Here is a 20,428-nt window from a genome sequence, read left to right as displayed (position 1 = left end):
TCAGTGGGACTCATGGACTCCCAGGCTGGCCTTGATAACCCTGGATGACAGGGAAGGGGCCACGACCCCTCTACCTTCATGCAGGCGTGAAGATCTTCCAGGAAGCGAGGGGGTCACCGCGTGAACCCAGTCTCAGGGCCCAGCGAGATGGGCCTGTGGGCAGGGAGCAGCAGGGCGGCCCTGCGTCTTGGGGGGCCGCTGCGGAGCGAGGTGGCCAGGCCCGCTGGGTGGGGGCAGCACCAAGGGGAGGGAGTTGCTGCCCCGCTCGTGCCAGCGCAGGTCCAGGATGGGGTAGAGCTTGCCCTGGAAGTCGGCCTGGAAGGTGTAGAGCGGCCGCAGGTCCTCCGGGCGGTCGGCGTCGAAGAAGGTGAGCTCCCCCTGCTCGTAGTGCAGGTAGACCCCGACGCGGTGGGGCTGGCCAGCCACGGGCAGGGGCACGCGCGGGCAGCCGAAGGCCTCGTACAGCCGGCCCTCCTTCAGGCCTATCAGCCACACACCGTGCTCGGGGGACTTGATCAGCTTGCCCTTGCGGCTGGCTGTGCCCTTGATGACCCCCAGACGCCAGTCGCTCTTGCTGCCCACCACCACCTCCCAATAGTGGCCGCCACAGGAGAAGCCCCGGCTGGCCAGGACGCAGGTGCTGTAGTCGAAGCGCTCAGGCTGGCTGGCGCGCCGCTGGGCCAGGAGCCCACACTGCACCACGGTGTTACCCTTGGAGAGCTCCAGGAGCGGGTGGGCGGTGGCAGGGTCCAGCTTGAGCGACTCCGGGGCTGGAGGGAGACCAGAGAAGGCCTGAGGTTGAGCCACACGGGAAGGCCAGGCAGGTGCTGAGCTCCCCAGACAGCAGCTGAGCCCGCCCCAGGCTGTGCAGTGATCCCGGCCCAGAGGGGGCTGATGCGCCCGCCTGTCTCGCCTATCCCAGGTGGCCTCTGGGAGCCAGGGAGTCTGGTGAGGGAGAGGAGCTGTGGGAAGGGCCTGGAAGGCTTGGAGCAAGCACCAGGAGGCGGTGGCCGCCTCCTCAGTGGGCCCCAGGAGGAGCCCCCACCAGCCCATCTTTTTGCTAATGACCTGCTAATCAGCTTTCCCCCAAGTGTGCAACCACACCTGCTGTCCAAGGCAAGATTGCTCTCCTTTACATAAGCCCTGTCTTTGCCTTTGAAAGGATAAAATCAGTCTGACTGAGCGTCCCTACACAAGAGCCTGCTCTTATAAAAGGATTCATTAAGTGACTCTAAGCTGTTTGTCAGAAACAGCCACCACTCCTTAACACCCCCACCCTCCACGTCCGTTCCGCAGCCCAGCCAAGTGGGGTCAGCAGCCCTTCTTCACAGATGAGGGCCCTGAACCCGGAGTCCGGGCCAGCTGGGCTCCCGCTCACCAGTGCCCCACCAGACCGTCCCTCAGCTCTCTGGAGCACAGGTGCTCTCAGCTGCAGTCAGTGCACTGCTGCCAGCCCTGGTGGAAGTCCCAAGGGAGGACAGGCGAGGGCCTCACCTGGTAGAACTTTCCGGAAGAGCCTTTTCCACACAGTCAGTTTGATGTCGGCCTGGTGGAGGCCCGGCTTGAAGGAGATGGGGCTGAAGGAGCCTTCCAGGGGCCGGGCCTGCTGGAGCTCTGCTCTGTGAGCAACAGGTCACAAGATGGGCCTACCCTCTGTCCAGTGTGGGAAGCCCCCAGGCGAGTCCCTCACAGTGCTGTCCCAGTTCCCCTGGGCTTGGATAGAGCCAGAGTGGGCAGATGCCTACAGGGACACTGGTCATACTGAAAGGGATCCAATGGAGAGGAGACGCCCATCCCGCAGCCACCACACCCTGGCTGACATCTCCCACAGCTGTCCCGGTTACCTGGAGGCCACGGAGTGGTACTTCTGGAAGACAAAGAGGGGCAGGTGCTGGATATGCAGAAGCCAAGCCAGGCTGTCTGGAGGGGAGGCCCCAGGACACTCCCTGACACTCACCCGGATGAACTCATGGTGGGTCTCGCTGCCCAGCTGCTCCAGCACACGCTCCGCCTGTGCCAGCCGCTCACGCGCACCCCGGACCTGCTCTAGCTGCATGTCGAGGGAGGCCACTAGGCCACGTGTGTGGCCCTCTACCCCCTCCAGGCAGCGGGCCTTCTCCTCGTCCACCAGGTGGTGCAGCTCCTGGAACTCGCTGCGGATCACCCAGCTGAAGACATCCGACTCATTCTGGGACAGGGAGAGGAGGTCACAGGGAGAGGAGTCGCAGCTCAGCAGCCTGGCTTAGCTGGCTCAGTATCCCCAGGACCTTCCTGGGCCTTCCCAACTGGGGCCAGCCTCGCAGGCCACGTGGATTGACCCCTGCCAGGTAGTTCACGGTGTGCCCGGGACCCCTAGAGGTGGCTGATGGGGAGAGCAGCTGCTGAGGGGAGCCCCAGCTCCCATTTCAAACACAGGGCTCCACTCCCACCTGTTCCTGGGGTTCTGGGTGGACCCAGGGCCTCCTGCATACCAGGCCAGCGCCCCACTACTGAGGTCACCCTGGCCTACTTCTGCCTGTTTTAATCATTACATGTACACACAACTTCACCACGGGGTCCACATGAGAAAATGGACCCTGCATTCTCCCACCAGCGAGGGCACTCCTCTCAAGGGCAAGGAGGAAGGAGATTGCGTCTGCCCTCCTGCCCCTGCTCCACCCCCAGCCCCAAGGGCCCGTAGTTTAGGTAAATCAGAGCCAAGGCTCCTGGTCTCTCCAGGTCTCTGCTCCCAGCTACCGGGAGGGCACAAATGACAGACTGTCAAGGTCAAGCATCAGGGGACAGGAGAGGCATGCCAAGCTTTGGGCAGTTTATCTCAGGGGACTCAAGCCCTGGGTTATCTCAGCCCCAAGGACACAGAGGATGAAAGACAACTTGGAGCCAGGCCTGACAACTGGGCAGAATTCCTCCAGAAGGATTTGCACTTTTCCCACCCCACCCTGGAATGCTTTGAACTTGGCTTTGTGTGGCAGGTATGGGTTTCTGTAAAGGACAAAGAATTAGAACTGGGCTCACTGGGGTGTGGCTCAGTGGTAGAACACTTGCCTGGCATGCATGAGGCACTGGGTTAAAAAAAAAAAAAAGCCTGTCATTCCAGCAACTCAGGAGGCTGAGGCAGGAGGATTACAGGTTGGAGGCCAGCTCAGCAGTTTGGCAAAGCCTTAAGCCACTGAACTTAGTGAGACCCTATCTCAAGAAAAGGGATGTATGGGGCTGGGGTTGTGGCTCAGTGGTAGAGCGCTTGCCTAGCATGTGTGAGGCACTGGGTTCTATCCTCAGCACCACATAAAAATAAATTAAAAAAATAAAGGTCCATTAACAACTAAAAAATATTTTTTAAAAAAGGATGTAGATCAGTGGTAGAGCCCCCTGGGTTCAATCCCCAGCACACACACACACACACACACACACCCCAAAAAAAGAGAAGACTGGCTCTGCAGAAGAGGAGCCTGGTCCCAGGCCAGGGCAAGGGAGAGGTCACTCACAAGGATGCGGGTCCTGTTGTTCACCAGTTTGGCAGTGTGTTCATCCACCTTCTTCTGTTCTTGCTTCAGGTCAGAGAGGAGGGTGGCGAGCTCCTCCTGGAGACAAGGAGCCCAGGCCTGTGAGCAGCTGGCCACCACCCTCCCTGCTCCTCGCCCCGCCCAGGGGCTCTCTTCCTGGGAGGACCAATGACCACCAGCGTTCCCAGTGGGGCCGGAACAGGGGCTCACTGGATGCTTTGACTATCTCTTGTCACTTTTTAACTTACATGTTTTTTTTTCTTTTTCCCAAACTTCTCCCTGACCTTCTTCTCCCTGATCTTCTCTCTGATCTCTTCTCCCTAAACTCATTTTCTTTGAATCACCTCTTTAAAAATCCCCTGTTGGGCTGGGGATATGGCTCAAGCGGTAGCGCGCTCGCCTGGCATGCGCGGGGGCACTGGGTTCAATCCTCAGCACCACATAAAAATAAAATAAAGATGTTGTGTCCACAGAAAACTGAAAAATAAATATTAAAAAAAATTCTCTCTCTCTCTCTTAAAAAAAAAAAATCCCCTGTTCCCATGCTGGGCAGAATCACAGCCTTTGGGACAGGAGTCCCCTTGCTTCTCCTTTGCTAGCAAAACAATAAACCTTTTTCCTTTTCCTCAAAACCATGTCCTCATTATTGGATTGGCATCAGCGACAAGGCCAAGGTTTTGGCACCAGGACCAGGGATAGCCAGGTACCTTGACCCCTAAATAGGTAAGAGTATTCAAGAACACTCCGCAGCAGCAGCAGGAATTCCCCGGGTGGAGAAGATCCGAGGGCTCTCCTCGCTGTGACCCGAAGCTTCTCTCTGAGACAGTATAGCTACCCAAAGTCACTGTACCCCATCTGAGAGCGTCAAGGGCCAACCCGAAGCCAACGCTCCTTGCACTAAACACTGCCTGCTGGGGAACTACCAGTAAGTTCCTGGTCACCAGCATGTCCAGAAGTAGCCCTGGATCAAGAGTTGTCACAAAGAGGCTGGCCCCAGTGAGACCAGCTCTAGGACCAATGGTGCTCATATGGCCCAGGTTGAACCTGGGGACTCCCACACCCTGTGGGCTCCAGAATCATCCCAGCAGCCTTGGGCCAGCCTAGATTTGGGGCTAACACACACTCTTCTGGGCTGTACTGGCTCAGCCCTGTGGTGCCAACCAGGAACCCTGCACCACTGTCTGGATCCTGGTCTGTGCCCAGGGGCCACACAGGGCCTTTGGCTTCCATCATTCCCAAGCACAAGTAAGAATGAAGCAAGTGTGTGGTGCTCAGATAGTGTCCTTTCTCTGGATGACAAGTCCACAGAGTTCTTGGTGGTGTGAGAAGGCAGTCCAGTGGTCACCCTCCTGAGGCAGAGAGACTGGGCCAGAGGGGGAGGACACAAGGCAAATCAGTAACTGCAAGGATCAAAAGCAGGAGAAACAGAACACCTGAAGGGGTCAGGTGGGCACCACCAGGTTGCACCTGTGCTGCAGGAGGAGTCTTGGTAGTGGAAGATCCCACACCCACACCTGGAGCTGAGCTGGGCTACCCTGGCCAGGGAGGACCCCCGCCCAGCCCATTTCCTTCCCCACGCCCATGCTTGCTCTGTTGACCTCAACAATTCCCACCCCCAGGCTGCAGGGACCCCAGGCCATCTCACCTGGGCCCTCCACCCCCAAGCTGACCTCCTCCTCCCCAGGCCACATTCAGCCTCCCGCCTACTCCTGTCACCTCCTCAGGGCCCTCATGCTTTCTCCCTGACTCTTAAGCCCAGGTGTGCGCTGGGCACTCCCTCTTCAGTCTCTCCTGGATTGGCCTTCTCCTCCTCAGTGGCTGCAGCTGCCACCCAGATGTGGACCACTGCACATCTGTCACCCCAGCACGTCACCACCCTGGGCTCCGACTCCTCTGTGTCAGAGGAGAGCAGGAGCTGGGTCCAACTCAGCTCCTCCCCCACCCACCCAGGCCTCAGGCCTCGTCCTTCTGGCCTCCCAGATGCCCTCCTGCCGCACCCACACCGCCAGCTGCCCCCACGTCCTCCTGTCCCTCAGCCTCACACTCCCATCTGCCCTCCAGCTGCAGGTGTCTGGCCTTGTCACCACCCTGCTTCAAACCCCAGGGCCACCCATGACAGCCTCTGAACAGACTCCAGGCTGCTCTCCAGGCTCCACCCCCCGCCACCCCCTCACGCCCCCTCCAGCTCTATGGAATGACTTCTGTGGCCTCTGGGGAGCCCCGGGATACACCTCCTGGCCCTCTGGATGCGTCCTCCTGCCTGGGATGCTCCCTCCTCCTCTGCCTGGCCTTGTGGTACAGGTCTCAGGTCAGCAGTGCACCTCCTCCAGGAAGCGCCTGCCACGAGACCACAGAGCTCTCCGCAGACCCTGATGGGCTCCCAGGCAGAGGCCAGCGCAGCTCCGAGCACAAGTAGGTGGACTTGTGACCAGTCAACATGAGGGGGCAGAAGGGGCTGGCAGACACCTGACCAGTCCTGGACACGTTTCCCATTTGTCTTCCAGGGTTGAAGAAGCAAAGAAACGCTGCCCGGAGCAGCCAACCTGGATCCCCGGCAGCCCTCAGGCATCTGCCCCCCCCCTCACTCCCAGCCGCTGTGCCAAGCGCCCTCCTTCCTGCCTATTCTTAGTCTACCAGCACTGGAATGAAGGCCTGGGCTGGGAGTGGGGTTGGGGGCAGGGCACTTGTCCAGCATGAGTGGGGTCCCAGTTCCTGGGGGAAACCTGACCTCGGTTTGGTCCTAGACTCACAGTTTACAAGCTGCGTGACCTTGGGTAGCCCCCTTCCCTCCTCTGATTCTCAGTCGTAAATACAAGAGAATCCCTCTAAGGAGCGAGGGAGCCGGGCAAAGAGAACTGCCTCTGATCAACATAGTGACCTAAGATGCTACTGTCATTACTCATCTCAAAGACGGTCTGCAAATCCAGGGAGAGGGTCCACCAGGGCTGGAATTCAGATTCAGTAAACACACCATGAGCATCCGTCACATGCCAGGCACGGTACACACCAGGGAGGAAACGGTCTCTGCCTGCACGCACCTGGGCATGCAAGCAGAACACTCTAGAAACAAACCAGGGCGCAGAGGAGAAGCGGAGAAACGGGCTGCACGTGGCAGCTGGGGGCTGCGATCCCCAGGGCAGAGCTGCAGGGGACTACGTCCTGACCATGCCAGGTGGTGGCACCAGTGAGCACAGGAGCGGGGCTCCTCAGTCCCCCCCCCCCCACCACCCCAGCAGCCTCCCCTCGCACCTTCATGCGGCTGTAGACAGTGGAGACGGGCGTGACCCGGTGGTGCTGGTGGGAGCCCAACAGGCCACAGAGGCCACAGATGAGCTCCTGGTCCTTCTCGCAGAAGAGGCTGAGTGGGTTTCGGTGGTGGGGGCAGACGGTGGGCTCCGGGTTCCCTGGGAGCCGCAGGGCTTCAATGACTCGAGCCAGGGAGACGTTGAGGGGGGAGCTGCTGCCATCCACCGCCTGGCGGCACACGGGACAGCGCAGCTCCGAGGCCAGGTGCTGGGACAGGGACAGCAGGCAGCCCTGGCAGTAGGAATGGCCACACTGCAGCACCAGGGGCTCCTTGAAGACCTCCAAGCAGATGGGACACTGGAGCTGGTCCTGCAGCGCGGGCACACTCACCTGCCACGCCACGCACGCTGCCCGGGCTGAAACACAGCAGCCACACTCCACTCGCCCTCCGCCTCCCAGTGCCACTGACCCTGCAGGCTGCTGGGCTCTTAGAGGGGCGCCAGTCCTGCATCCCAGGCTGACCCACTAGCACCTCAGGCCTCCGTTTCCCCGTTTCACATGTGAAACAGGGGCTTGAACCAAAAAGGTCACTTGGAGAGACAGGTTCGTCGTCTCCACTGAGATCTGAGTAAACACGGGAGGGGCTGTCCTGCTGGGTCCCACGTACCTGGACTAGAACCGGATGGCAAAGCAAACTAAGTTCCCTCCCACCCCTTGGGTCAGTTCTGGAACTTGCTGGTAAGAAAGCTGAGTTACACTAGAGGTTCCCGAGCCCCAGGTCCAGGGATTCTGTTTCAGGGGTCTCCAGGGTACCCAGAAAGCTGCATGTATAATGGGCGCCCTCAGACAATTCGAGAGCAGACCGCCTGGTCTCACAACAGCACTGTTCCTAAGAGCTGGGGACCTAGAAGGGCTCTGTCCCCACCTCATATCCACCCCCCAAGAAGAGTGACCAGCAGAGGGCCTAACACTGCCCACCTGCTTTCTCACCGGCCACCGGGCTTTCCATGAGGACCTCACGCCAGCAGCAGCGGCTGATCACGGCTCTCTTCTCCCCAGAGACCCGGGGCCACAGCTGGACACCGGCTCCCCTGCCTGGTCTCTGCCCCTGCCCTCCTCCCCTCCTCCCCTTTCCCAGCAATACTGGGAAATGTTGTCCCAATGTCTCCAAGGTCACTCAGAATCAGGTGGAAACTGGGTCACATCACGAGACTGGGGAGTCAGCCTCTGCCGGCCACTCCGATAACCTCAGCTTTCAGGTACTGCGTTGGCCAGGAGCCGGGAGGAGTGGAGATGGAGGAGGGCGCACCTCCACACCCACCAGTCCCAAACAGGGACAGACACACGCTGTGACCGGCTGCTTTCTGAATGTCCCTTTCGTAGCCTTTTGAAAGTGTTTTAATTTGCTTAGATTTTTAAAGTGAGGTGTAATTTAATAAAATCCTAACCAGCAGTTTGCTGTACATCTCGCACACATACATTTACTCGGAAGATCAAGGAGACCATTCCCAATACCCAGGGGCTCCCTATGTCTCCTCCTGGCCAGCACCTGAACAAGGACAGCCCCATCCTGACTCGTACATATCCTCTTGGGGCCCGTTTCTGAATTTCATAGACAGAGTCACACAGGATTGTAGTATTTTACATCTGATTCTTTCAATATCACTCAATTATGAACCTATAAAATGTGAGGCCTTCCAAGGTTTTAGAAGCTCAGTGATTTTTTTTTTTTTTTTGGTACTGGGAATTGAGCCCAAGGACATTCTATCACCGAGCTACATCCCAGTTTTTTATTTTGCAACAGGGTCTCACTAAGTTGCCCAGGCTGGTCTTGAACTTGAGATCCTCCTGCCTCAGCTTCCCAAGTGGCTGGGATTCCAGACATGAACCACCACACCAGCAGAAACTGATATTCTATGATGCAGTTAATGAATATTATGGTTACCATATGTATTACGTGGGTATGGGGGAATGTTAATTGGAAAAGACAGGAAGAACAGACTCAGTCTCAACAAGGTCTGAGCTCCAGGTTTGCCAGTGGGGTGAGGTCTCCCCCTGACCAGCAAGACCAAGGCCTGGTACAGGCAGGAGAAGGCTCATTTTATTTAACTCAACAAATATTTGTTGAGCACCTGTGATGTATCAAACGCTGATCCGGGAATTCAGGATTTAGCAGAAAGCAAGACCTTCTGGAGTGTCTCATCCAGAGGGCGGGGGGCTATAAGGCCATAAACACACCATCTAGGAGCGAAACGCCACGCAGGAAGTAAACAGTGGTGAACACAGGGAATGAAGAGGCGCTTGTGGGAAGGACTATTTTAGAAAGAGGCAGGGCGGTGTCTTTGAAGAGGGGACAGTTGAGCTTGTTGAAAAGAAAATTCCTTAGGCCAATTAACCTTAGTAGAATTCACCCGAGCAAACCAAAACAAAAACAATTTGTGAACCCAGTGTCTCTCAGAGCAGGTTCTGGGAACTCCAACCACCAATGTCATCTGACAGCATTTATGGGATAACACAGAAGTGAGACTTAGAAAACAATGGGCTACTCACCTGGTCACAGCTTATCATGTTAAATCTGTACACAGCTTTATTAATTAAAATTGGCTGCAGCACCTCCTACAACCAACCAAAACTTGTTACTATGACTAAATTCAACGTTGGTTTGGTCTTATGGCCTAGAGCCGGTGCCCAGCTCAAGTTCACAGCCTCACACAAGGAGGTGAAGGATAAAAAGAAGCCAGCCGCCTGAAAGGCTGCAGGAGTGCAATCCAGGCAATGGGTTAGAAAGTGCAAAGGCCCTGAGGCCACAAAGAGCTTGGTATTTGTGAGACACATGATAGAGGGAATCGGTAGCAAAAGCATAAGGCAGAAGGAACCTCAGGAAATGAGGTCAGAGGAGTCATCAGGAAGGGTCAGGGCAAAGGTTTGGATTTCACATTAAGGGCAGTGGGAGCTATTGGATAGATTTTTGTTTTGTTTTGTTTTGTTTTGTGAGTGCCAGGGATTGAACTCAGGGGCACTTGACCCCTGCGTCACATCCGCAGCCCTATTTTTTATTTTTTTAAGAGGGTCTCACAGAGCTGCATGGTGTTTTTTTTTTTTTGGGGGGGGGTTCTGGGGGTTGAACCCAGGGGGGCTTAACCACTGAGCCACATCCCAGTCCCTTATTTTTATATTTTATTAGAGACAGGGTCTCATTGAGTTGCTAAGGGCCTTGCTAAATTGCTGAGATTGGCTTTGAACTGGTGATCCTCCTGCCTCAATCCCGAGCCACTGGGATTACAGGTGTGTGCCACCTCGCCTGGCGAGATGTTTACTTTTGTAGTGATTTATACTTTCAAAACAGCATGGTGGCTGCCACACAAGATACTGGATCACAGGGCCTTGAGCACCTGGTGGGTGGATGGTGATGTCAATGGCTGATAACAACATTGGATGTAGAGCAAGCTGGGCACGGTGGTACACACTTCTAAGTCTAGTGATTGGGTGGCTGAGGCAAGAGGATCACAAGTTTGAAGCCTCAGCAACTTAATGAGACCCCGTCTCAAAAATAAGGGCTGGGAAGTAGCTTGGTGATAGAGCATCCCCTGGGTTCAATCCCCAGTACAAAAAGGAAAAGAAAAAAAAAAAAGAGGAGACGGGGAAATCTGGGGTCAGATGCCTGAGTAGCTCAGTGGTCTGCAGACAGCCGGCCAACAACGGAATCACATACAGCCTTAAAATAGATTGCTGGGTCCCGCCCCCAGAGGGTGTTTCAGGAGTACCCGGATGGGACTAAAAATGTGCATTTCCAAAAAGTTTCCTTGCAACACCGATGCTGCCAGTGTGGGGATCACACTTTGACCTCACACTTCTGTCACTGAAACAGGCCACTGGAAACAGAATCCTGGAACTCTGGAGTTCGGAAGAGGCCCTCTTCTGGCTGGGTACCTATGGTTAGGAACATATGTTAAAAATCCATGGGGGGGCTGGGGATGTGGCTCAAGCGGTAGTGTGCCAAGCGTACGGCCCGGGTTCGATCCTCAGCACCACATACAAAACAAAGATGTTGTGTCCGCCGATAACTAAAAAATAAATATTAAAAATTCTCTCTCTCTCTTTCTTTAAAAAAAAAAAAAATCCATGGGGATGGTTGGAATCCCTCAGAGATTGAAAAAATAGAATGGATGGCCAGGAGTCCAAGGACTGGCCTGAGGTTGTTAATAGTTAGAGGTCAGGAAGAAGAAGAGACCCAGGAGGGTGTGGTGCCCGGGAAACTGGGGGAGGCAGTACGGCCCCAAGATACCCACGCTCTGATTCCTGTAGTCTGTGAATGTTACCTTCTATGGCAAAAGGAACCACCCTGCAGAGGTAAATCAGGTCTATAACCTGGGCCCAGTCTAATTACATCAGCCTTTAACAGAAGAGAACTTTGAACGGCTGAAGTCAAGAGAGAGATGCAGAAGAAAAAGAGGCAAGAGCCCAACCATTGTAAGAAGTGGTTGCACTGTTGCTGCTTCTGAAAAAAAGCCACACACATCATGGGACTGAAGGGAGGATTCTAGCAGGGATCTGGATTCTGCCAACTATGTGAAGGAACTTGGAGGTGAACTCTTCCCTGGGTGTCCAGTAAATAATGCAATCTTCCTAACACCTGGATCTCAGCTCAAGGAGACCAAACTCAACTACTCAGCCAAGAGATGTCTGATGCATCTGGCCACAAGAGCATGTTTTTTGTTTTGGTTTTCCTTGCTGGCTGGGTCTGGGTGAAAGTGGTATTAAAAAGGATTAAAAAGAAACCGCAGGATGAGGATGAGATGGTAAGTGAAAAGACCTTTACAGCCACTCTTGGAGTAGTTATTCCCCAAAGGGCAGTAGGAGGGAACAAGGGGACAAAGGCTTTGTTCACGTTTCCCCCAACTCCTGGGATAAAGAAGGCAAGAGGGAAAGGACCCAAGGAATGAGGATCAAGGGTCCATCCTCCTTTATGCCGCGAAAGAGATTTCGAGGACTCTGACAGCATGAGAAATTATCACACACACACACACACACACACACACACCCCGCCAAGAACCGGGGGTACTCCCTTAGTCTTGGCCAGGGCCTGAATTTCTCCAGAACATGAGGCCATATTTCTGGAGCGCCCTCCCCAGCCTGCCCTGGCCGTGTGCACCACCCATGCTCCCAGTTGCGTCCTCCATCTTGTTTCCTGTGCTCCCCCACGTGAGCCGCCACCCACCTCCACTAAGTGGTCCACCGAGTTCTTCCCTGCGGCCCGACACGTGCCCCACCGCGTCCCCATAACCTGCTCCTCTGGGCTGCGCCCAGTCGCGCCAGGTGCCTCTGCCTAGCTCTGTGCCGCCCACCACGCCCCCCATGCTCCGCGAGCGCTGTCACATTCCTACCAAGTCCTCACGAGTTCCTGTCACGTGCCCCGTGGTGTTCCGCGCTCTCCGTCACGTGCCCCACGCCCCGCGCGCCCTTATCGTGCGCCCGTCGTGCTTTGCGTGGCTGTCACCCTCCCTCCAGGCCCTCGGGCGTCCCCTGCCCGTGAAGTTCCTGCCCCGTGCAGGCCTTTGGCGGCGGTTGGCCCCAGGCGATGAGCACCTTCACGTGGCCCCAGAGCGGAACGCCGCCGTCGGGAGCGGCCTGCCGGGTATGAGGGGGCAGTGGGCCGCCCTCGGAACCTCCGGAACCTAGGAGCCCTGGCCAGCGGGCAGCCTGGGGTGGGCTGAGGGCTCGCGCAGCGCGTAGGGCTGGCGGCGCGGACATGGGGGGCAGCGCCCGGAACCCAGGAGGCCTGGAAGGGGACGACGCCCCTGGCCAGGTAGGGCCTAGGACGCCGCATCGGGGTCTAGGGTGGCCTGGGGCTCTGAGGTCTGCCTCTCTCACTCTCCCAGTCGCCCTACCAGCGCCTGAGTCAGAGGATGCTGGACATTACCGGAGACCAGGGCGTGCTGAAGGACATCATCCGAGAGGGCACCGGGGACCTGGTGACACCTGACGCCTCGGTGCTAGGTACGGGGGCAGGGCTGTCCTGTGTTCTTGGACTGCATTTCCTTTGGAGAGAAGGAGGCCACGTGTTTTTTGTTGTTTTTAATTTATTAATTTTTGAGTGCGCTCTCTAAGGTGACCGTGAAGGATGCCATGTGCCCTCTGCGTCATGCTGCCCTGAACGCGGAGCGCGCCAAGGCGCAAGAGTGCAGCTTTCGAGCCCCGGGGCCCAAGAGCCGCGTCCACAACGCCAAGAGTCCCCTGTGGCTCTGGGTCTCCAGCAGCTCCAGTTCACGCAGTCCTGTGTTCCCGTGGAGTAACTCTGCACACTCAGGGTCATGCTGGTGAGGGTGTCTTGCGGGTTTTCCTCACCACTCTCTTCTGTCCTAGTGAAATATTCTGGATATTTGGAGCACATGGACAAGCCTTTCGATTCTAATTGTTTCAGGAAAACTCCGAGGCTAATGAAACTTGGAGAAGGTAAGTTCAGGCTGGGAGCAGGAAAAGAAGGCGCACAAGGTTTTAGGAATGGGAAACTGTCCAAAGCCCAGGTTCTTACAGTTGGTTTTTCTGAGGCTGCGTTTTAGTGAACCAGCCATGTTCTGTTTCCCATTTCCCCTGAAGACCCGGCTTCCTGGGTGGTGGCTTACCTGGCGAGATTATCTTTGAATCCTAACCTACCCACTTACCCATTGGGCATTTATCCTTGTTCATTTGTTAAATAAATGAACATGGGATGCTTGCTTGCCACCACATGTACCAAAATAAATAAATAAAAGTTTGTACTCAGATAATGAGGACATTACTGCCATTAAGAACTTCCGTGGGCTGAGGGCCTGGGAGGTATGTGCAGTGTTGTGGGTGCGGTTGATGAAGGCATGAGTAGTTTCAGCTGGGAGGATCACAGAAGGATTCATGGAAGAGGGGATTCAAAATTAGCTCTTAAGTTTGAGTAAGTTAGGGGTAGAAGCTGAACATGGGGTGAGGAGGCAGACACAGCAGGAAGAAGGAGCCAGATGGAAAGGTAGATGCCAGAATACTGCTGAGTGAGGAGAAGCTGGAGTTTGGGAATGGGAGGGTCACAGGAAGCAAGGCTGACCAGTAGCTGGGACCACAATGCAGAAGGCTTGGGGTATGGACTTGGAAGGGGGAAGAGATGATGGTATTGAACAGGATGATGGGTGAGCTTGAAGTGAGTTCTCTGTCCCTTCTTTCAGACATTACCCTTTGGGGTATGGAACTGGGTCTTCTGAGCATGCGGAGAGGGGAGGTGGCCAGGTTTCTGTTCAAACCAACCTATGCCTATGGAACGCTGGGCTGTCCTCCCCTGATTCCCCCCAACACTACTGTCCTGTTCGAGATTGAGCTGCTTGACTTCCTGGACTCAGCTGAGTCAGACAAGTTTTGTGCCCTTTCAGCTGTAAGTTCTTGAGTACAGGTGTCAACACTTTCCGGAAGGAGGGATGAGTTTGTTTGGGTGGTCCTCCTAGCTAGCCTGCCTGCCCTTGATTTTGGGAGTCCAGATTCCCCCAGGCTTCCTGCATGGTGGTGGTGTGTTGAGAGCCACAGCCAAAGGGGCCCCAGCAAACTTCCAGCTGATTGGCTCACTGTGGCCCCAGCAAACTTCCAGCTGCCAGCTGATTGGCTCCTCTGTGGTGATGCTCATTGGGCTATTTCCCCCGCCCTTTCAGACCACGGAGCTGCTCATTGGGGGACTCTTTTGGCTCCACCCGTGCGACCCAGCCAATCGTCCTCAAGACCAGGAGGAGTGGGGATTTGAGAGGCTCCTGGGAAGCCGGTGTTGGCAGTTGGGCTCTGAGGGAATTCCTGAAGAGCTCATGTGGTGCAGCGTGTGTGTGTTCTAAAAATAAAGGTGAATTGTGCCCAGCCAGACTGTGGCAGTGGTGGAAGAGGACTTCACCTCCTAGTCTTGTCTTTCTGAGATAAATGTTCGGGGCCAAGATATGGCTGTGGGTTCACAGGTTGAGCTGATCACTCATTCACCCTTTGCCTGGTTTTCCTTAAAAGACAGGGAATGAGTCAGGCATTGGTAGCTTATAACTAAGGTGACTATAGTTTATGATCCTGTTTAGGGCACTGGAGAGTGAAAGGCACTGGTAACTGGGCAGGATACCCTGGATATCAGGCGTAAGCTGGGATGAGTGGTCACTGTCCTCGTAACTTATCTTTTTTTTTGTTTTATTTTGTTTTTTAAGTACCAGGGATTGAACTAAGGGGCAGTGGACCACTGAGCCACATCCCCAGTCCAACTTTGTTTTTTATTTAGAGCAGAGTCTCACTGAGTTGTTTAGTGACTTTTTTTTTTTTTTCTCCCTGAGGCTGGTTTTGAACTCCTTCTGCCTCAGCCTCCTGAGCCGCTGGGATTAACAGGCATGCACCACTACGCCCAATGTAACTTAAGTCTTGACCTTATCCTGTAGCCTTCTGTTTACCCCTTCTGGTAGATGCTGGGCTTAGGTCCCGTAAGCAATCATACGCAATGTCTTTACCATGTGGCACACTGCATACATGCCCTTAGATGTCCTTCCCAGGCTTTGCGTTTCCATATGATATGGAATCTCCATAAACTGTCAGAGCTCCAAGTAAGAATTTCACTTTTTCTCATCTTCCACAGAGTATAAGTTTTTGGAGGTGCCTAGGACCCACCTCAGGGTAGTGATGTAGGATCTCTGGGGGGGCCTGGAGAAGAGGCTTTGCAGGTGATTTTGTGTGTGTGTGTGTGTGTGTGCACACGTGGGCGCTGGGGATTGAACTGAGGGGTGCTCTACCACTGAGCCACACCCCTATCCCTTTTTATTTTTTACTTCGAGATAGGATGTCTCTAAGTTGTCAAGACTGGCCTTGAACTTGCTCACCTCCTGCCTTAGCTTCCTAAATTGCTGGGATTATAGGCTTGTGCCACCACTCCTGGCTTCTGTGGGTGATTCTGACACTTGGGATCATGACCACAAAGACCACCAGAGCTCTGAGCAAACCAGGAGCTGGTGAAGCTTGCTGGATAGGTGCTGCTGTGAGCCCGAGTCCGTGCTGGGTGAGCTCCGTCGGTTCTTAAGGCTGTGGATGCTGTTGCCTCAGTAAGCGTCTTGAGGTCAGCTGCTGCGGTTTCCCTCTGGCTCTAGCCTGGAAAATTGGCCAGTGGTGATAGTAACCTCTCGCAGCCTCTGTTGGGATGACTTCTGTGCACACGGAGGAGTAAACAGGGTTCACAGTTTCCGTGGTCCCAGCTGCAATGCACTTGTATTGTAGCATTGTGGCTTTTGACTTCCTTACTGGGGATTCTTTTCTTTGGATCCTCAGGAGCAGCAAGACCAATTTCCTCTTCAGAAGGTACTCAAAGTGGCAACAACTGAAAGGGAGTTTGGCAATTACCTTTTCCGCCAAAATCGCTTCTATGATGCCAAAGTGAGGTATAAACGGGTAAGGATGCTTTGAAAGTTAAATGTAAATCTCGAAAACTTCATTGCTTAAAAAGCATAAAAACGTGTGTCTTTCCCTGCTCTTTGTGAGCAGCTGTTAAGAAAAGTCTTGAAGAAAGTCCTCGTGCCGGGGGTTAATGACTGGGAGATGTGGTGATATTGTGTGTTTTGGTCTCCCTCTGGCACATGGGTGTCATTAGGTCATGAAAATTTGTTATATAACTATCCACTTATTTTTGCACTTACCTATGGGTACACTTTATTTAGAAGTTGAAAATATTCAATCCCACTGTCTAAAAAAACTAAAGTCAATTAATTTTTAAAAATCTCCTTCCCAGTTTGCCATCCTCCCACCTGGCTTCTGCACCCTGGTTGCCTTCTGCACTTCCTGTCCCTCTGTTGGTGGAGATGGCACTGCTCTCTGGGCTCATTGTCTTCTCACCAAGCTTCTGATGATGATGCTCCCCGTGCAGGTTATACTGACAGCAGTTTTCTGCGACCTTTTCTGCTTCATTCATTCAACAAACAGTAGGAGCACTTTCCATGCACCAAACTGTACCCCAGTCTCTGAGGCAAACAAGACAGTCTAGGCATTCTGACCCTGTCCGTTGGCATACTGAGCCTAGGCTATGAAGGATTTGCATCCAGTGGAAAGTAACAGAATTCTGAAAAACAGTACTTTGAAAGCTGGAAACTTAATTTTTATGTAAGGGAATTGTGAAGGAGGCAGTGCAAGGCTGGTGTAGCAGTCACATGGCCTCAGGGTGCCAGCCGCCTCCGTGTCTTTGCCTACCCTCCTCTGTGTGCTTACCCACCTGGAATGTCTTGGTTGTCTTTTTCCTCTTAAGAAGGTCACTCAGTCTTCAGGTCACATGGTCATGGCGATTGTAAGAAGGGAGGGGAGGAGAGTATGGTGTGTATTTACCTTAAGAGTATTTATTCCAGGGGTTGGGGTTGTGGTCGGTGGTAGAGCATTAACCTAGCACGCACGAGGCCCTGGGTTTGATCCTCAGTACCACATTAAAAATAAAGAAATAAAACAAAGGTATTGTGACCAACTACAACTAAAAAATGAAAAATATTTTTTAAAGTATTCCAGAAATCTCCCCAAGACTTCTGTCTCACTGCCTGCCTGGTTTGGTGGCACACACCTATAATCCCAGCCACTCAGAAGCCTAAGGCAGAAGATTCACAAGATTCACAAGGGGCGGTAACTCCTTGATAAAGCACCCCTGGGTTCAACCGCCAGTTCTGCACACAAAAATAATAAATACAGTGAAAATATACCTCTGGGGTTGGGATTGTGGCTCAGTGGTGGAGCACTTGCCTAGCACCTGTGAGGCACTGGGTTCTATCCTCAGTACCACATAAAAAATAAACAAATAAAATAAAGGTATTGTGTCCGTCTATAACTAAAAATGTATTTTAAAAAATATCTCTCTGGCCAGACCCATGTTACATAGACCCTCTGTATGGGAACTGGGAAACTGCAGTGATAGGGATGGAATTCAGGGCCTCGTGCATGCTAGGCAGATGTTCTAACACTGAGCTACGCCCCTGGCCCAAAATGTTTTTTCTTTTTTTAATATTTATTTATTTTGTAGTTTTAGGTGGACACAATATCTTTATTTTTTTATGTGGTGCTGAGGATGGAACCCAGTGCCTCATGCATGGCAGGCGAGCGCGCTACCACTTGAGCCACATCTCAAGCCCCCCAAAATGTTTTTTAATTAGCATGTTGTTGCATGGAATGAGTTGGCAGTGTCAAACGTGGGGAAGTAGATATTGGGCAAAATCTGCCGCATCAGGCATATGTGAGTGTACCCCAGTGAGGGGAGGGAAGAGCACATCACATGCTGCCACTTTAGAGTGTGAGGTGGACTTGGAAGGTCCAGGCAGCCTTGTGGAGAGGTCGATGCAGGTGCTGTTACTTGGAAGCTCCTTGAGCCACCTACTTCAAGCAGCCCCTCCTCCCGAGCCTGACCTCTGAAGCTTCCCTGGTGACGCTCTGTATTGCCTTCTCCATGGTCTGCGCTGGTGAATGATCTCTTGCCTTCTGACGTTGGCTTCTCAATACAGAAGTTGAGGCCGTAGTCCTCGCTGTTGGTCTCCTGATGATGGGTTATCTTTTCAAAATTGGCATTGGATTTGTGTTGTTGAGGGTGTATAACTGTTCCCTCTTGCTGAGCTGAGAGGTTTCTTATCTTCCGTCCAGTTCTTCTGCAGCCTCCCCTCTGTGTCCCTCAAGTCGCCTCTTTGTTGCTTGGTTCTCTATCTTCCTTTCACGTCTTTTCCCGAACTCTCCTGGCCGTCCCTAGCCACAGGGAAGGCCAGCAGATGCACTCTGTGGTGTTCCAGCAGAGGATCTGCTGCTGTGGAAGGAGGGAGGATGGCTGCCGGAGGGCTCCTCTCCCTAGAGGCTGTCCTTGAGTGGCTGCTGAAATTTGAAAGAAGCATCTGGAAGCTGATGGACTCCAAGGCCTGGCGGGGCACATTACAGTCTGGCCAGTGGCAGCTCCACACCTAATGTGTGTAAAGTGCCACAGCTTCTGCCTGGCACACATGCCTAGCCGCAGTGCTCCAGGTGGGAGTGAGCAGGGGAGCAGGTCAGAGCCTCACCATCTACTGCTGACTGTCCTGTCCATCAGCCACCTGTCACCTACATCACACCTGTCCCAGCTCCTTCCTGTTCCTGGATCAAGAGCCTCTTTTGTTCCATTTCTTCAGAAAATAGACCACCCGATTCCTGAGGTGGTAACCACCTGGATGGATAGGAAGCGAGAGGGCCCCATCCGCCCTTTCTCAGCTCCATCTCTGTCCCCTCAAAAGCTCTGCTTCCGGTTCCATCAGTTCCCTGCTCCTTGGGCTCTGAACTGCGGGTCGGCCACTGACACCCAGCTGTTGCCCCTCTCCTGGCCTCTGCTCTTGGTGGCACAACTTCCTTACTCCTCAGAGTTGGACGAGAGTAGAGGACGTGTGCTGCCCTCCCTGCTCATCCAGAAGTTTGAGCTGCTGTTTCTGTTAGAATTTCCTGACTTTTACTCGTGGACCTCTGTGTCCTGCAACCTTGCTGAGCTCCTGATTTCAGCTTCTGGGTTCTAGTGTGTGAGATGCTCCTCCTCCCCCTGCAGGCCTTGTTGCTTCTCCACCGGCGCCTGGCTCCCCCTGAAGAGCAGCACCTGGTGGAGGCGGCCAAGCTCCTTGTTCTCCTTAACCTGTCCTTTGCCTACCTGAAGCTAGACCGACCCACCATGGCCCTGCGCTACGGAGAGCAGGCTCTGATCATTGACCAAAAGAATGCCAAGGCCCTCTTCAGGTGTGGACAGGTGAGCTGGGGACAAATGCCAAGAAAAGGAGCAGCGTGCTCAGCTCAGTCGCTGCCGGGAGCCCCCCTTCCCAAGCGCGCTCTGAAAGCTCTGCGCTGTCCCACAGGCTTGCCTCCTCCTGACCGAGTACCAGCAGGCCCGGGATTTTCTAGTGCGAGCCCAGAAGGAACAGCCCTTCAACCATGACATTAATAACGAGCTGAAGAAACTGGCCAGGTGAGACTCTGTCAGCAGGAATGTGACCACAGGTGGAGTGAGATGGAGCTACCTTTCTGGTCCAGCCACCTGGGTGGAGGACTGGCTGGTGACCATTTGGGAGGCAGCCCCATCTAGAGCTGGTTTTCTGAAGTGCTCAGTGCCCTACACCAGCATTCCCTGGTGGGAAGGGGGACCAACTGCCAAATATGACGTCTTCATTTCTTACCTTCCTGTGCCCCACCTTGCAAATAAGCGCCCCCTAGAAACATGGGGCAGTATAATTTTTTCTCTGGGACTGGGGATTGAACCCTGGTGGTATGTAACCAGTGAGCTATGCCCCCAGCCCTTTTTATATTTTATTCTGGGACAGGGTCTCACTACATTGCTAATGCTGGTCTCAAACTTGTAATCCTCCTGCCTCAACCTCCAAAGTCACTAGGATTACAGGCATGTGACCCTGTGCCCAGCAACCAGTATAATCCTTAGTGTGTCCCATGCTTTAGACTAACTGCCCACACCGCCTGAAACTCACCCACTGTTCTCAACAGACTGTGGCATTCCGTGGGATCAGAAATGAGTCTATCAGGTCTGATTCTCACCTGACTTTTGGCAACATAATTTTTCTGACTCTGGAAGTTGTGGGTTCATTTTGGAGAAAACTTCAAAAATATTCTCTGATAAATGAAGTCACCTAGTAAGACAGTAGCTGTTTTCTAAGGTATATTCCTGTTCCTCTGCGTTGGTC

The 20,428-nt window shown here is 53.9% G+C and overlaps 2 protein-coding genes across 2 annotated transcripts in view; one reads left to right on the top strand and one right to left on the bottom strand.

Moving 5' to 3' along the window:
* Positions 1-132: 132 nt before the first annotated feature.
* Positions 133-12,106, bottom strand: Trim50 (tripartite motif containing 50). The gene is made up of 7 exons (XM_027948698.2): positions 11,968-12,106; positions 6,753-7,165; positions 3,486-3,581; positions 1,958-2,188; positions 1,845-1,867; positions 1,495-1,619; positions 133-770 (listed from the first exon to the last, which is right to left on the bottom strand). Exons 1-7 carry the CDS (start codon positions 12,104-12,106, stop codon positions 133-135), a joined length of 1,665 nt encoding a protein of 554 aa, XP_027804499.2.
* Positions 12,107-12,498: 392 nt separating this feature from the next.
* Fkbp6 (FKBP prolyl isomerase family member 6 (inactive)) overlaps positions 12,499-20,428 on the top strand; it is a 31,067-nt gene continuing 23,137 nt past the window's right edge. The window contains exons 1-7 of the mRNA XM_027948699.2: positions 12,499-12,555; positions 12,629-12,746; positions 13,113-13,202; positions 13,940-14,142; positions 16,041-16,160; positions 19,291-19,485; positions 19,592-19,701. Of these exons, the coding sequence (XP_027804500.2) occupies positions 12,499-12,555; positions 12,629-12,746; positions 13,113-13,202; positions 13,940-14,142; positions 16,041-16,160; positions 19,291-19,485; positions 19,592-19,701 (893 nt within the window). The remainder of the gene's footprint in view (positions 12,556-12,628; positions 12,747-13,112; positions 13,203-13,939; positions 14,143-16,040; positions 16,161-19,290; positions 19,486-19,591; positions 19,702-20,428) is intronic.

This window comes from Marmota flaviventris, chromosome 19 (assembly GCF_047511675.1).
Source record: "Marmota flaviventris isolate mMarFla1 chromosome 19, mMarFla1.hap1, whole genome shotgun sequence".
NCBI classification, from domain to species: domain Eukaryota; kingdom Metazoa; phylum Chordata; class Mammalia; order Rodentia; family Sciuridae; genus Marmota; species Marmota flaviventris.
The sequence above is the reverse complement of the archived record's forward strand: the minus strand, read 5'-3'. Positions and strand labels throughout refer to the sequence as shown.

Coding starts and splice junctions, on each gene's coding strand:
- Trim50 (XM_027948698.2), bottom strand. CDS start 12,106: ATGGGGGGCGTGGTGGGCGGCACAGAGCTAGGCAGAGGCACCTGGCGC. Junction 1,868..1,957: donor CCCACCATGAGTTCATCCGG/GTGAGTGTCAGG, acceptor TTTGTCTTCCAG/AAGTACCACTCCGTGGCCTC. Junction 771..1,494: donor CTTCCGGAAAGTTCTACCAG/GTGAGGCCCTCG, acceptor GTCTCCCTCCAG/CCCCGGAGTCGCTCAAGCTG.